At 37.0% G+C, this 17857-nt stretch overlaps 1 protein-coding gene across 2 annotated transcripts in view; it reads left to right on the top strand.

The window, feature by feature from the left end:
* LOC145978061 (xylosyl- and glucuronyltransferase LARGE1-like) overlaps nt 1-17857 on the top strand; it is a 70417-nt gene continuing 52560 nt past the window's right edge. Inside the window, exons 1-4 of one of the 2 annotated variants that reach the window (XM_083110476.1) lie at nt 1-140; nt 9505-9684; nt 11827-12038; nt 15085-15280. In XM_083110476.1, the coding sequence (XP_082966602.1) occupies nt 11892-12038; nt 15085-15280 (343 nt within the window). In that variant the 5' untranslated portion in view covers nt 1-140; nt 9505-9684; nt 11827-11891. Of the gene's footprint in view, nt 141-9504; nt 9685-11826; nt 12039-15084; nt 15281-17857 lie in introns of those variants that run through there. The other variant, XM_083110483.1, reaches the window with a different exon arrangement.

Here is a 17857-nt window from a genome sequence, read left to right on the forward strand (position 1 = left end):
TGTTGGCGAGGTGGAATTGTCAAAAAAAGAAGAAGAAGAAGCGATGTAAACATTTCTCTGTAAAACAACTCCAGCTACGGCAAAATTTATTGTATAATATTGTGTTTTACAAATTTGACTGGTCTCATCAAAACCTAAATGTAAGATATAGCTTTTTCTTTATATGTAATGTTAATAGCTGTTTTATAAAATTAATGTGATGCAAAATATTGTTTGGTATTGCACCAGGAAGAGACAAAAGACGATGACCATTTATTGATGCCACAAGCCCACAATCTAATATTTTTTTACGTTTTTCTAAGAAAAACTTACACACAAGAATATAAACAATTTCTGCATGGATATAAAAATGTGACGCCTTTTGGGCAGGATCTAATTTAATAATAATAATGGTACTACTTTACTATACCTGAGACACCTGGGAATCATTTCTTTCGCACTTTTTTACATTGCTAACATACCATTCTGCATTCCGGAACACTTATTTAGGTAAAATAATTGAATTTGTTAGGAAAGGGTAACACTTTACTATACCTGAGACAGATTTCTTCAAATTTACAGGAGAAAGTACTTACGCAAATCATTTTCTGTAGCGTTGTTGATGTTCGGGAATGTAATTTTGATTCATTTTAATGCGAATGCATGTGGTTTTATACGAAAATCTATTTCCGACGCGCTATTGCACAGTTACACAAATCGTGTTGGACAGAATATCGCTTTGCAGCACACAACTTCCGTTTTTCAGCGTCTTGTCGTTCCTAATTGGAACACAAGTCGTCCGAGAACACGATTTACAGCGCTGGATCACGATTCTGTCCGTTCGTGCTGTCAGTAATTCGGGTCGGGTACCCTATTCTACACCCTCGAATTTTGAATTTTTTTCTTTTTCATTATGAACATTATTTGATCCTATTTGTGAATAAAAAAAAATTGGAGCGCGGAAAGAAGTATTTACGACTGTACAGCCGTTTAAAGTTGAAATTTTGTCGTTTGAAATGGTTCGCAATTATTTCCAAATTCTAGATCGTGATACTAACACGACACCAAATTTTAACTATCGATCTCTACCTAACTGAACTAACCTATCCACGCGCCAATGGTTCGTGGGCCTAGCGCCAATGGTTCGTGGGGCTAGCGCCAATGGTTCGTGGGGCTAGCGTCAATGGTTCGTGGGGCTAGCGCCAATGGTTCGTGGGGCTAGCATCAATGGTTCGTGGGGATAGCGCCAATGGTTCGTGAGGCTAGCGCCAATGGTTCGTGGCGCTAGCGCCAATGGTTCGTGGGGCTAGCGTCAATGGTTCGTGGGGCTAGCGCCAATGGTTCGTGGGGCTAGCGCCAATGGTTCGTGGGCCTAGCGCCAATGGTTTGTGGGGCTAGGTTCCCTGTAAGTCAATTACAATGTCCCGTATGTCTCGTCGAACAAAGTCCTCTATGTCCTTCATCCGTTGAACGTGTGTCAATCTCATATTTAGTCCTTTTGTCTTAATTCAATGTAAGACAAATAAATTCCAATGTCTAAAGTCGCACAAAACAATTGCAATGTCTCAAATATCCAATCCGCCAATAAATTACATAAATAATATATTGAAATCGCAAATTATCCCATTGCACAAGTCATTCATAACAAGAAAAAATTGCAAATTATCCCATTGCACAAGTCAAAGATAAGAAGAAAAAGAAAATGTTCAGACGTGCGCCTGTGACATGAATCCAAGATGCGCCATGATCAAATCCCTGCAAAACCGTTTCGACGTTACATAAGGAATCTAAATATTGAAAAACGTAAGTTTCCTAGCAAGTAGATCTAAAAAAATTACTTTCCGCGCTATTTAGAAACATCGTTTCTTATGAAGAACTAATTTTTGTAACGAGAATATTTGAAATGTGCGAAAAATCGAGGGTGTAGAAAAGGGTACCCGAGCCAGTAATTCTAGCTTTTTGCAAAGCCCAGTTTCCGTATCTGTAATTCTATAATCATGATATTTATTTTTGTTACTACTTCCGTATAGTGGAGACACCTAGAAATCATTTATTTCACACTTTTTTACATTGCTAACGTACAATTCTGCATTGCAGAACATTTCTTTAGGTGTAATAATGAATTTCTAACGGGAATAATGTCTATTTCTTAAATTTACGAGTACTTACTGTTCTGCCTTTTTTTGGTTCTCTAACACGCAAAAAGGCGATAGCGTACGGGTTCATTGCGCGTTGTGGCAGTGTTTTATCGATTTCGAGTGTGAATGCAGTGTTTCAACCTTATTCACCGAAAAATACCTAATTTCGTAGCCGGATTGTAAATAATGCTAATACCTTGTTAGCCCCACAAACCATTGGCGTTAGCCCATTTCCTGTAAGGTTATGTTCAGGTAGGTTAGGCAAACATAGTTGAAAAAAACAAACTTCAGGATGCATCCTAGACACGTCATCTTCTTGCGAAAACATGGCGTGGTTATTAGGGGTTACGTCATCTAAAACACGGAACATCGTGCAGAAAGCAAATGGCAGCAACAGCAATTCCGTGTCTGAGAGATATTTTCCCAGGAGAAAGCATGAATTGGCGTTGAAAAGGATAAAAACTACATTCCTGAACCTCAACAATGCTACAGAAAATGCTTTCCGTAAGTACTTTCTTCTGTAAAAAGTAAGGAATCCGTCTCCACTATACGGAAGTGTTACTGTATTTTCTTCATGGATCGAATTCTAGTAGCGATTTTACAATACCGGACAATTCCTCGATTTCGTTCATATTTCGCATACTCAATAATTTAGGACTCCTAATCACGAATCTGCAGTTAAAATTTGCCGCTCACGTGTGGAACTTGCAAAATAAGGGGGGGTCCGTGATCGCAACCGACAATTCACAATTGCTCATTATTTATCGCAAGATTTTGCGTTTCAAATACTTAAAGAACGAAATATATATTCCTGATATTAGGTACTACGACCCCAAATTTTAACTATGTTTGCCTTACCTTACCTTGCCCTGTATGGTTTGTGGGGCTATCCATAAATGGTTTGTGGGGCTACCCGTGCATCGTTAGAAGGGTTTAATGATAATTTTCACCAGGCATCTTAAAAAAATGTCAGTTTCGTAGCACTTGAGCGACAAATTTCAACCACAGAATTGTGATCAAGTGTCCTAAAATATCAATGAATGCCCCCGTACTATTAATATGTGCCCAACTGAAAGTGACTAAAAAATAGTTTTTCTTGTATGTACGCATTGCTTGCATTGTAGAATTATTTTCTTGTAGTTTACGGTTATTACAAACATAAGAAAACAGTTTTTTGTTGTGACGTTTCAGGAGAACACACGCTCCCTTCATCAGACATTTATTTTCATTTTGACTAAAGATACAATTATAACAATGGTTAGCAATTTTTAAACAAAAAGAATCCATTATATAATGGATGTTGTCAATGTTACATTGTTGTAATATAGCAACCTAACTGTGAAATGAAGCAGTCTGTTTTATTTTTATTTCAGATAAAAAAAAATATTCACATTATTTCTTATTTAAAATTATGAATCCCAAATATCATCAGGTAATTCAAAGGCATCATTGTTTTCACAAAGTTTCTTGATGTTTTCTGTTACATTAAATTTTAAAGATGGTGGCTTACTCCATTTGTGAAAAAGAAAACTCCATACTGGATCTATGTTACCATTTTCATATTTAATTTATTCCAGTGTTGTTGTGCAATGAACGAAGCTTCCCAGACATTCAACTAGCTATGTTTCCCGTCAATCTTTTTAAAACCCTTTTCTTTTTAATCAAATGTTTCTCTTCAATGGTGTGAGCTGACAAACCTGTTCTTGGGTTTAGATTTATAACAAAAAACATCAAGAAACTTTGTGAAAACAATGATGACTTTGAATTACCTGATGATTAGGGCCCGGGGCTTTATGTTATAACATATTTTTCAAAATTTTTTCATGGGATCGAATTCCGGAGTGAGATCTCGACGTATCTGGTGATAATAAACTGAAATTAGCAAATTTGATAGGACATAATTTGACATATTTGACATTTTTTTTTGTTTTTACAACATATTTATTCCCTTTTCAGGCAAGATGACATATTTAGCTATCTATAATTCCTAATATTCCTACATACAAGTAATTATTTAACATGTATCCGGATCTTTATTATCCACTTATTTTGAGAGTCGAAACTGAAAACATCTGTGACACCTCTGTGCAGGCACGCCCGCAGGATTTTTTCCTGGAGGAGGGAAAGCGACCCCTTGTACCCCTCCGGGCATCCATGCATCTGCGTTATTGTCTGAGTTTGCATGATGTGAATGAACTTTGCCCTTCATTGTTGTACGCATTCACGAGAATCGCCAGCGAGAAACGAAACAAATTTGAAATGTTGTATGACTTTCTTTTTTCCATTTTACATCAATTAAAAAAACTGACAGTTACGCGCTCAAGTCGGCAGACTTTGAATTTACCAATAATGCGAAAAAGAGGCCGAAGTCAAGAAATGAACCTGGACGTTTGTCTTTGTCGATAAGAAGTAAGAACAATGCTTCGAACGAGTGTTGGTTAACACAGCGGCCAACTTTCATGCCAAGTGAATATGGTTTGATGAGGCAATCTCGAATCAGTGGTCAATTGAGAGGCACAATAGTATCAGAACGATGCCTCCTGTAAAGGAATCAGATTCAGTCCAATTGAGAGGTTATGTTAAAGAATTTGGTAGTAATGTTTTCTCGACAGATGACAAGATTTTGTTTTGCAAGCTATGTGATATTTCTGTTGGATATGTTGAAGCATCTAGACACGGCGAAGCATGTAAGAAACTTGCAAAGGAAGAAAACGAACTTAGCTCAGTCAGTGCAGGGCAGTCGGCAGTCTTCTTTCACCCAGGAACTGTGAAAAACATTCATCGCATCTGGTATTCCTCTGTGGCAGTTGGAAAAACCAACACTTCGTAAGTTTCTTCAGAAGTATTGCGACAGGGAAATTCCTCACGAATCCACACTAAGGAAGGCCTACATGGAAAATATATACAGTGACACTATACGTGTCATCCTGGACAAAGTGAAAAACAAAAACTTGTGGCTGTCAGTGGACGAAACGACAGACTGTTGCGGGCGTTACATGGCAAATCTTGTGGTGGGTGTTTTAGAAACGGAACAGGCAGGAGAAATATTCCTTGTACATGTTGATCAGCTGGAGAAGGTAAACCATTCAACAATCGCTAGTTTCGTTGAAAACTCAATGCAGATACTATTTCCTGAAGGTATTCCACACAATAGGATTGTGTTACTTGTAACCGATGCAGCTAGGTATATGTTGAACGCAGGAAAAGCCTTACGGGTTCTATATCCGAAAATGGTCCACATAACCTGCCTGGCACACACTTCATAGACTATGCGAAGAAATTTGATCAAGCTATCCCAACGTAATCGATTTGTGTCAAACATGAAAAAAATCTTCTTGAAGTGCCCATCACGATGCCAAGCGCTAAAGGAAGCTGCACCAGATATTTCTTCGCCATCCCAGCTGGTGGTGACGTGGTGGGGAACATGCCTCTCAGCAGTTCAATATTACTGCACCAATCTTAACATTCTTTCCGAAGTAGTTACTGGTTTTGAAAGTGAAGGTGCCGCATCTGTTAGTGTTGTTCAGCAATTACTTCAAAATACAGAACTGAAAGACGATATTGCTTACATTTCTGCAAATTTCGCGTTCCTCATGTCATGCATTGAGCAATTGGAGAGAAATGGTGTAAGTGTGCATGACTCACTTCAAATTATAGAAGACGTAAAAACAAAATTGTCAATAGTGAGGGGGCAAACAGCAGATTTGGTTAGAGAGAAATTCAGAACCATCTTGAACAACAATCCTGGATTCAGCAGTTTCACCACCAGGTTTGAAAAGCTTTGCCATGAAAATTTTCTGGCAGAAGAGGCTATTCACGTGCATGAGGTTCTGTCTGCAAGTGGTTAATTATCAACTAATACTATTAGTTAACTAATGCCTACTATTTCGATTGTATTAAACCCAATCATCAAAGTTGAAGATTTGGTCACCAAACTGATCACTAAGGCCCGGCACTATATGCTCTATAAAACTGTAAAATATGTATGTAATTATGTCATAAAAATGGGAAAATTTGTCATGAAAAATTAAAAATATGTCAGAAGAATGCAGAAATATTCCCAGTAAAGCCAAAAATATTCACAACAGTACTTTCAAATTTATCATTATGCAGGATGTCAGTATATTCCAGGAAAGATTGACTGGGGGGGTATTAAATGAAGACAGAATTCCTTTAACCTAAGAATGTAGTGGTGGAAAAATACTGAAAATATAGTGAGGTTCACTACAATTATCCTAAGTTTCAGTTACTATTAGTATGTCATTTACTATTACTATTGTGGAAACTAAAGCATAATTAGCAGGTCACTAAACAAAGCGGGAGTATTATTGTTCTGTAGAAGTTAGTAAGAAAATACGACATCTGCTTTCAATTTCTTCGTCCATAATTTCCTTATCCTGCCATCGATAATATAAACTATCCATTGCTCTAAAGGTACGAAGAATAAATTATAAAATAACAGATTATATGCAAGTCAATTACGAAATTATGCAGAAATATGTCTTATTACGAGAAAATTGAATAAATATGTTGTAAAAACGTGAAATTTGTAAACTAGGTCAAAATATGCCTTATCATGTTTGTCTATTTCAGCCGATTTTCATCAGAAATGTAAAGATCTTACCCCAGTATTCGATCTGATGCCAAATAAAAAATATGTTATAACATGAAGTCCTGGGTCCTAGATCACAATTACAAAATCATAAATACTAATGTAGTGTCAGCTCACCTTGTGATCCACCCTTTATTTCACACATATGGCCTAATTTCATTTCAGTCACAGTAATGTGCGTTAATTGCAATATGGGACTGAAAATTACAAGTAAAACCAATTCAGGTACAAAGCAAAGTTAAAATTTGTAATAGTTTAGTATTGTAATGTGCAGTGGCGTAGCGTTATAGTACGCCCGTATGCCCGGCGTTCCCAGATTTAAAATTTCAAAAATGCTTAAATGCTGTGATTATAAAGTAAAACGTGACTAATTTCATATATGTTTGACCTTCATGGCATTATAATGGCTATTTTTCGCGATCCGCTTGCAACGCTCCACTCTCAACACTCGTTCTAGCATCTCTTTTCAATGCCTTTCCCGGCCGGACGCCGAGCAGGTTCGGTGTACAGGACTCCTATATTCCTTGCTGCCTTTATGGAGGGAAAGCTTCCATTTCTACAGCACGCTCGTAAATGGGCTCTCTTACGCTGGCGTCCGAGAGGTCTACCGTGATTGGTTCATGTGACCCTTCCTGCCTTCTGAAGCAGACAACAGCGGCAGAATTCCTACCTGGTTCTTCGCTCTTCGCGCTCATGCAACTCGTGCTGTGTGATGCTACAATACGCAATATTGACTGACGTAACTTTACCAATCTCAAATATACTGCTTCTTAATGGCCACTGCATTGTATAATTTATCGCACGAACAGCGATGTGTATTAGAAACTAAAAGATCAACACAGTTTTTGTCAAATAAGTTGGTGAAGTCCTCGTGATAGAAATTCAGCCTGTGGCTGCTCTACCACTTAACCCGCAAAACTATTATTTTCTTATTGTATTTTTTTGTTATTATCTAACTACTTAATATTGTGTGAATGGAAATGTTTAGCATTCATTTGAAAACTCTTAACATCGAATGGTCTCTGGAGAAAATTATTTTAAAATGTTTATCAGCATTCTCAAGATGTAATAAACACTGATCTGAATTACTAATCGGCACTGTTACGTCAGTAGAGTGTACGATATTTGGATCATCCACTCTGCTTTTCACAGTGCGCCAAGACGACAGAGGTCCCTGGTTCGAATCCCGGCGTGAGCACGGGTGTTCTTTGTCAGTGTCCCTTCATCAATATCATCACTCATATTCATATTCGCAATTAACCAAAAGTGGTAGAAAAGCGAAGTAAAATAAACCAAATCAATCAGTAGTTGGATCGCCCACAACAATGACGTCTACTGTTGTGCAGAGGCGCTTGTGATTCAGGTAGGTTTTTAATGACTTGCGTCATGCAGAAAGATATAAAAAAAGGTATAGAACACCAGAGTTCAAAACATCTGTGGCATAGTGAGGCATCTAATTTTCTAGCTAAAACATGCAATGATGATGTTTTATTGAAAACCCAGCTTACTTCAGGCAAATAATACCTGTGGCGACTAATACCATAAGTAAATTATTAATCAAGAAAGGGTCGACTCTTCCTTCGGACTTGGCGTTCCCACCCGAAATGTCCATGCTACACCACTGGTAATGTGTATCTGTATTTAACCCTGTCACTGCTACCGGCGAGTATACTCGTCCAAGGAATAATACACTCCTATGCTACGGACGAGTATACTCGCCCAACTAGTTCGCTATTTTTAGATTGGCATCAACACAATGCAGGTTCAAATTTGTTGATCACTGATAGATACTGCCATCTTGGGAGGTACAAAGCAACTATGTTCATGTATACTGAAACCTCTAAGCGAGTATACTGGTCCTAAAGATTAGCCTATGTTTTCTGAGTTGTGGAATTGCCATGCGAGTTTGTGAAACTTTTGGTTAATAACTTCCGCCATCTATAGTGAGAACGGTTGTTTTTTTGTATACTTTGCGCATTATTATTATTGTTTGCAATGGCTTCTAGTCGCGCAAGTACGATTGCTCTTACCGATGCTGAAATTGCGGAATTTATTACAAATGACGAAAGTGATGAGTTAGAAGGAAATGTTGGAAGTATTCCATCATGAAAAGGAAAAACGGGTTCACGGCAGGCTTTCTGATGATTCCCCACTTCGCCTTACTGAAAGACATTTTTTGACAGTAGTTCCAGCTACAGAAAAGAAGAAAGAACCTACCAGAAAATGTCATGTGTGTGCCAATTTGACTATAGAACCCAAGAAGAGAAAAGTGTCTCGTTATATGTGCCAAAAATGTTATGGCGCACTTTGTGTAGTACCGTGCTTTGAAAAATACCACAATTTGAAAAACTACTAACATTATGTGTGTATTGTTATGTGTATATTAGATAGATAAATGTTAATTTGTTTCCCAACAAATTTTAGCAGTGCTCCCTTTTATGATACAGTTTCTTGTACATACATTTATAATAATACAGTGATTTCATATACAAAAAAAGTTCTTACAAAAATATATACACGTTACTTATGTGTATTATGTGTGTAATTTTTTTGGTGATAAATAGTAATATGTACAACTTTTTAGCAGTTTTTGTTTGTTGAAACACTCTAAAATCGTTAAAATTGAAAGGGAAGAATGGTACAAATTAGACTGTTGAAATGTAAAAAGTAGTTAGCACAGCATGGTATTACAATTGAGAAAGTCTGTAGCAGTGAAAAGGTTAATACAAAAGAAAAGCTTTAGCAGCCTTTTCATGACTTCCCCTCTCTTTACAGTGTTCTTCTTTTCATGGTGGCTGACAACGTGACAGTTTGTTTATCTAACTGTCACAATTTTTCGTCGTAGAGTACGAAATGGAATACTGTGTGCTGTGGTTCGACATTGGTTGAGCAGTTTTCTGCTTGGAGGGGTAGTTACATCTCTATTGCTCTATTACACACTGTTGGGCCACAATGGTAAGTTTGCAAGTGAAGCAATTAGTGCTGAACAAATTACTTTACTTTTAGTACTTTGTTGTCATGTTTCAGATTGTCTTTTTTGCTTGAGGACATGACTTTGATCACCATGTTCTGAGACTAGCAGATTGAACTATTTTTCAACAGCTTATTTCATGCATTGTCAGTATTTTGTAAATTTAATCACTAAACACTCAACATAAAGGATAACATGGAAAAATAAAGATGAGTGTTGTTGCTATAGAGCTGATTGCTTTGTAGGGAGAGACCTTGTTGCTCAATCTAAAACAGCGAAAAAAGAAACAAATCTTGCAGGAGGGAATGTGTGCTTTGTAAAATAAAGTTCCCATGCAGAGACAAATCCACCATCAAGCCTGTCGAATGTAGCACAAAAGCCAATTTCACCAGTTTGTGAAGGTAGTCACTTTTTTTCTTCTCCTACATAATATGAATGAATGGTTGGTTGCATTTTCCACCATGTTTCAGTACTTTAAATATGATGTTTGGAAAAGAAGTGCTGCTTGAAAATAATTTTCAGGTGTTATAAGATTTTAATTATGTCAATGTAGAGCATCATTTTTTATTGGAAAGTATAATTTCTTTATTATTAGGAGGAATTGCACAGAGGCAACAAAAAATTTGGGGGTTAACAGGCTTCACCATGTCTCGTATCTTCCCTCCTCAAATGTCCTCAGTCCAAAAAATAATTATTAACTCTCATTTGTGTTAAGTTATTTATGTTTTGTCATCTACTCTGCCATTCAAGCTCCAAGTTCAGCCTTTTTGACAACTTGCTTAGCATAAAGTGATATGAAGTCAGAGGTCCTAGGTTCAAATCATTCCTATTGTTGGAATTCACCAACTGATTAAACACTCTTGTGGAAGACATTTGAAAGTACTAATGGAATACCTGTGTGTACAAATAAGACATTTTGGTGTGAAAAAATCAGCAAAAACATTTCTCTTTTGTCTTTTTGAATTGTTAATGTACTTTTCACGCAGTCCATTAAAAGTTGAATTAGCAGCTACACATACACACAGTGAATAATAAAATAAAATAAATTATGATCAGGGTAAATAAAAATCATGACTTTTATTTAAAAATAATTTTTGATGATTTTTTTATTTAAGTTAAATCATTTTTTTGAAAAAACGTGCTTAAAATTGCTTGCATGTTTTTTGGCACCTTACATATAATATGTTTTTTTTTCATATAAAGTATTTTTCTGGTAAACGGTCATGTAAAATATTTGAACAGTTTGATTAAAGCAATTTAAAAATTATATGTAAATATACATTTTTCTGTTTCTGATCCTTCATATATGAACCTACTATGGAAATGTTTGTTGAGTGTGTTAATGAAACTATAATAATATCAGTAACTTTTCTCCAGTGAAAATAAAACATTCTTTATGTACAATATAATTGTAACTTAAAATATTCTTTATAGTCGTTGTAGCTGAAGTTTGGTATTTTTTTAAATGATAGTTTGCAAAATATTCGATGCCATGTTTATTTATAGTTTTATGGTAATGACACTATTTACCGTTTAACATGATTAGTATTTAGTATATTATTCTACACAAAATGTTTGCTATTTTTGCCTACAAAATTATTGAATTTTCATTCTATCAATACATATATTTTGTTTCCTTACTTTTCCTTTCTTAAGAGCCCAATAAACACCATTAAATGATTATGAGTTTAATGTACTTTCACGCAAAGTGATTCTGATATATACAAAATCCTCACTACATTATTATATAATTTTTTCTTTAAAGTGATTTAAATCAAAATTGCAATTTACACCAACCTGATTTAAATCAATCCACCACAACTACAAGTTCAATATCATTACTGCTTCAGAAAGCCACTTGACTTGATTTAGGTTGGGCTAAGTGTGCAAGTTCATAATGAAAACATATCACTGCTTTTCCAGGGGTGGAAAAAATTGTTAGTGATGTCAGTTTTGCATCTTGGTCTGTAATTTGATATTTATTTATTCTTTCTTGGAGTCGTCATCTATTTCTGCATTTTGTGATTGCAGATTATGTGTAACATTATAATAGTCCTATATACAGTGTAAGATATAGAAGCATGCAGACAGTCTTGATTTGCTTTATTCTCCTATTTTTTCCTCAGTGGATCCAAACAATATTCTGGGTTTCACCCATCGTGAAGCAAAATTGGCTGAACGGATTAGGGAGATGGAGGAACAAAACCAACTTCTTCGGAGGCAGCTAAGTATTTCACAAAGTCAATTGATGTCTGTAATGACCAGCAGTCGACGTAATGGCACGGAAACTGATGCATACAACAGTGTTGAAGAGCATTCCATACGATGTATAAATAAGGTTTGATTATCTTATTTGTCTCTTACTTTGTGTATTTAAGAAATTTAAAATGTATATTATATATAGATCAAAATTTTTCATTGTATCTAAAGAAATCCATTTGGCGGTTATGTGGAGAGAAGGTAAATTCACTCTAGAAAGTTCACGGTTCATTTTTCTACATGTACTGCATGTCATGCCTGACTAAGCTACCAAACAGGTGGTGAAATCAATCGCAAACAAAAACTGCGTGAAAAGATGAACCATGAACTTATTAGAGTGAATCAATATTTTACGGTCTCTTGATGCAAGGAGTCTAATTGGAATTATTACTAAAATGCAAGATTACCCCCATTATAACTTTTATAATGACTATTGAATTTCTATGTCTGGGTGTACATTTCTGTACGTATTAGAACAATCCAGGCCGTATCAAGGTTTGTGGAGACCCCTGGGCAAAATGTTTTGTGCCCCCCCCACCCTTTTTTTATATATATATATATACATACATACTAGGAGCTTTATGAACTCAATATGTTAACCACCAATTTTCAGCAGTTGAAATGGTAGACCTGATTTTAGAATCAGTATTCATTCACAATCGAACATATTGCAGATAGGTTTGCAGGGAGAATAGCGCAGTAAAATAAAGTTACAGGACGAAACTTATAGTGCTATAGCAGCAGTAAAATTCTGCATCTAAATGTCTACAGTATATTATGAAGAGTGAACACCGTAACTACAATATATAGTAAATACTAAGGGGGTTCAGATGGAAACAGAGAACTGAGCAGTAGACTGTACTTACGTACATAATTTATTATAAATGATATTATTTACAATTAAGAGTAAACATGTCACTACATATGCACGGTCCATCTACTGGACAATTACCGACAGGTTCATTGTGGAAATTGTAGTAACTACACTTTCTTCAAGAAAATTCCCAAAGGCTTAACACTTATAGTAGACACACTTTTCTTGCCTTTTTCGCCGAAAATTCATCTACTATATCATCAAAGTCCAATTCACGAAGAAGTTCATGTTCAGTGCTTAATAAAAAAAGATTGGATAAGTGATCCTGTCCCATGGCAGCACGAAGCCTGTTTTTCACTAATTTCATTTTCGAGAAAGATCTTTCTCCGCTGCAGTTTGTTACCATTAAGAACAAATACATTCTAAAGAGAATTTCGACATTGGGAAATGTACTGCAGAACGGGATCTTACATACAATATTATACATAGACAGTTCCATTGGGATGTCTTCCTGATGTTTGACATTGCTACTGCTTACTAGGTGTGCAAACTGTATCAGCTCATTTTCTAGCGAGGATTCCAGATCCTCCTCGTAGATGCTCGCGAGCTGCAGATGTAATTTGGGATGGAGTTGCCACTGCAAGTTCATTTAGAATACCGAACCTCTTTGTGACAGTTTCATAGGGAAAAATCCTGTCTGCGAGTGATGAGGTGATTTGATCAATCACTGGTAGAAAGCTTTCCACTCTGGAATGTTCACTAGGCGAGAGGTGGAAATGAGGTTCATTTTCATAGTCAAGAGGATTCAGTCGGACGTTTCTCACCCACTGACGTGAGTGTTCCTTATTGTACTCTTCTGTGCCACTTCTTCTTCTGGCTATCTCCTCATATTGAGAAAACTAGTTCCTTTTTGATTCTACGAACTTCTTTAAAGATCTCAAAATGTCAATGGCAGACTGAAGAACTAACCTTGGATCCTGGAGTGTTTTGCTCGTAGCATCAAATCTCTCTAAAATGTGATTCCAGAAGACGGCTAACAATGTGATTTCCAGGGACGACATCTGCCGTGAGAGCCAATTCGCTTCACTTCTTACAATACCCTTCTCTTCTTTGCCATTGCCTATTTCAACAAGAGCTTCCTTAAATTTTTCGTAACCTTGGACTATGGCTTTTGTGGCATCTGCTCTACATGCTCACCGAGTTTCACTTAAACTCTTGGGAACATATTATTTCCCTTCTGCTTGTCTTAACTTATCCACCAATGTTTGATAACGGTGAGGTGATGCTGTGAAGAACACATAAAGCCATTGTATAAAATCGAAGAAATGAACAGGTGCAGGACATGCATTAGCTGCTGCTTTCCCTATTAGATTCAAAGAGTGGGCACAACATGGTACTAGCTCTGCTAGTTTATTTTTTTTCCTTGACGAGAGCTTGCATGCCTTTATACTTTCCACACATATTCACAGCATTATCGTACGATTGGCCACGACAGTCACCTATATCAATCTTATGATGGTCTAGAAACTCCATTAACGCATTAGCAATAGCAGACCCAGTGTGGCCACAATTTGGTAAAAAGGTCAGAAACCTTTCTTTTGGAGATAACCCTTCTATATAACGCACAACTATAGTCAGCTGATCGATGTGTAACTCGTCTCATTTTTTTGGTGGAGGCCCTTCACATCTTCCTTTTGGTGGGGGCCCCGGGGCAATTGCCCCAGTTGCCCATAGGTTAATCTGGCCCTGGGAACAATCACATACCTTTTCTGCAACTGACGAGCCTCATGCTTCCTACACACTTGCATACCTCCTGAAAACTGTAACCAACTGTCCTTATCCATCTATGCAGATCCATATGCTGTAAAATCATATGAAAAATAAACAAATAGCAGTTGAAGCCTATTTGTCCTTTCTCCACCACCAGTTGAGGGAGAGGGGAATAATGTGTAAACAAACGCTTTGCCTGTGCTCAAAGCCTAAGGAAAACAGACTACAGAACCCTAAGACTATTGGTTTGGCAAGAGCATGCTTGGCTTACAATTGTAGAGCAGAAGGCCCAACCACTTTCTATCCTGACAAGGACTCTATCTTTCACAATTATTGCTTGCTATTAAGAATAAATCAAGCAAAACATGTTTTTATTTAAGTAAGGTAAATTCCAACTATACATTCAGACTTTTGTTGCAGTTTATTAGTCTGTTGTCGTTTCATGACTAAGGACTTCTGGTGATTGCCCCATATTTTGGGTTGCCATTTGTCTGTTGATGTTGATTAACTTGTTAAACTTGTAATGTTTCCTTTGTTTCAGGAGCCTGAAGTTCCTAAATGTGAAGTGATCCATGTTGCAATAGTATGTGCAGGATATAATTCAAGCCGGTCTGTGGCAACTCTCATCAAGTCAGTATTGTTTTATCGCAAAAATCCTCTTCATTTCCATCTCATATCAGATTCAATAGCACAAGTTATTTTACAGACATTGTTCTCAACATGGAGTGTTCCTCAAGGTAAGTTACTCTGCAGTTTTATATCAAGTTGTTCTACCTACTTAGTTTTTTGTTTTTTTTTGTTTTGTTTTTTCAGTTAACTGAAGTATTATATTGTAGTCTTGTGATGTTACCTTCTTGCATAAAAATCACAATCTCATTACATCTTGCGGTCAATGTTAAGAAAATAAAACAAAAGAAGAGGAAGAGGAATTGGAGAAGCAATATTTGTATAGTGGGATGCACAAGTATTGCTCAGCTAATTACCCATGATTGTTGTCATTGATTTTTCTCCTTCACCCTACATGTAGTTAAGGAATTGATTTTTACTGCAGTTATGTAAGGTACCACAAGCATGACTAAAACTTGGGCATTTCTGGTGTTATACAGTGTGTGTTGCAGTATTTCACATTAATCTCTAAAAAAACCTTTGTTTGCTAGAATCTGGATGTATGTATACATGGTAAAGATATTGGCTCACAGTATCTTAATGGCAGAATTTAAAATTGTCATTATATAGGTCACTAGGATATAACCAACCAAAGGTTGGGTATACATCCCCAATACATACAGGCACCACTCCACTCCAACAAAAGGACAAGGCTAATTCACTCCAGGTAAAATTAATAGGAGTAGACATTCCCAGATATATTAAGATTAGCAGGAATTAGGCCTAAGTAGTAAAAGTATGATAAAACACCAAAATATTAAGTAAATAATAAGTCCCTGACCAAAATTCATTGGTTATCAAAATGACAACATTTTGTGTGTAGGCATAATCCAATGAGCACATGTTGCTTTTCATGCAAATTTTTTATTAATAGATGTATTTTCAGGATAACATTTGTGCAAGCACAAATTAACTTGCTTTCCCTGAAAATAACCCCAAGTCACAATTATTAGCACAAATAAACCCCAAAAACATCAAAAAATCGATGTTTTTGACAAAAGACAATCGGTCTCACAGCACCCAGAGTAGGCCATTGGAGAGAGGAACAATGGAGCAGCCATTGTGTCCAATAGTGTGGAATACCTACTAAGTGCATAGAACTAGTCCAATAGTGTACAAAATGGACAAATTGCAGGGTTTAAAGTGTCCTATAGTGCATGGAACCAGAATCCATGAAAAATCGGAACAATTCCAAACCACATGGTGAGGACAAAGGGCCTTCAGAAAACCAAGGGGATTGGCATCCAAAGGCATCCACGTTTATTCAGCACATCCTTTGTCATATATCTCCCTGGAACTGTGCATTTGCAAGTAAATAACCATCTGCCTTAAGACCCGGTCATATTTCTACTAAATTCTCAGAAATCCCCCCCGTATTCAAGGTTGGAGTGGTGAGTGCAAATTATCCAAAGGCCCATGTGTGATGAGGTGGAAGCAGTCTATGTAAGTACCATGCTCTTGTTACCTATTTGTTGGTTATATATGTAAAAACAAACCTATAAGTTTGTTCAGTGCTTGTATATATATAAATGTGAGAAATCCAAGAAAATTAAATGTGTCGTTCCAACATCTTGGTTTATTAATTCATATTTGGGTGGATAAGTCCGGGAAGCATGCTATTCGCTCCGGATTAAATAGGCTAAAAGTCCCTATGATAAACCAGCAATCATTCCTCGGGATGGATGCTGGTCAGCTGGGGACATCCTCCATGTATATGGTCATAGGAGGACAGCGTAGAGCTGCACGGGGATAAGTACGTCCAGGTTACATAGCCAGGTAGATTTGTAAATTCAATCAAGCCCAAAGTTGGTGAGTAGGTTAGGTTCACCTATCCTATTAGCGGCAACGTAACCTGGATGCACGAATCCCCGGACCATTCGCAGATCGCAAGGACAGGACAATTTATTCAGTAATCCCATCAGTTGATGTTGCATTAGATTTGATTCTCATATTATATACTGCTGTGTGGTTTTAACGTGCACAGCTGGAAAGTGGAAAAATATATGAAGGGTAAGAGGAAAAAACAAGAAATGTCATAATTTTTTTTCGATTTTGAGGTTTACAGCTCATTCTGTTGGTTGGAACTGGTACTAAAGAACTGTAACAAAACCACTGGAATGACATTAGAAATGTGCATGTAAGAGATCGAGGTACTGGGTCCAAAAACTGGTTTTGTGACATTCCTTGTTCTTTCCCCTTACCCTTCATATATAAAAGTTTGTATGTTTGTAAAATGCTCTTGCCAAGGTTGCTTTTTGCCCAGTAGCCAGGGAAGTCAACGGTTTGTTTTCCCACAGTGGCTTTCCTGTTTGAATGATAACAATGGGGCCTTTGCCCTGGTGGTTGGGGGTGGCAAGTTTGTCGGAGGTATAAATATCGGGTTCCGACTCGTTACACTCACTCAGACACCGGGCCAGATGTATTGACACAGTTTTTTACACAATTAGACACACAGGGCCACATGGATACATAGAGAGTTACATGGTTTCATAAAGAGTGAGCACCGTATGTAGGGACCTCTGCGTGATAAACTGTGGGGGTGGGTTAGCGCTATGATAAATAGTGCGCTCGTAGCTTGTCTCTCACTTATTGAGAGGACTGCATAGAGACTCTTGAGTGATAAACTGCGAGAGTGAGTGAGCACTACG

The sequence above is a fragment of the Lepisma saccharinum genome, chromosome 1 (assembly GCF_977018435.1).
Source record: "Lepisma saccharinum chromosome 1, izLepSacc3.1, whole genome shotgun sequence".
Lineage (NCBI taxonomy): Eukaryota > Metazoa > Arthropoda > Insecta > Zygentoma > Lepismatidae > Lepisma > Lepisma saccharinum.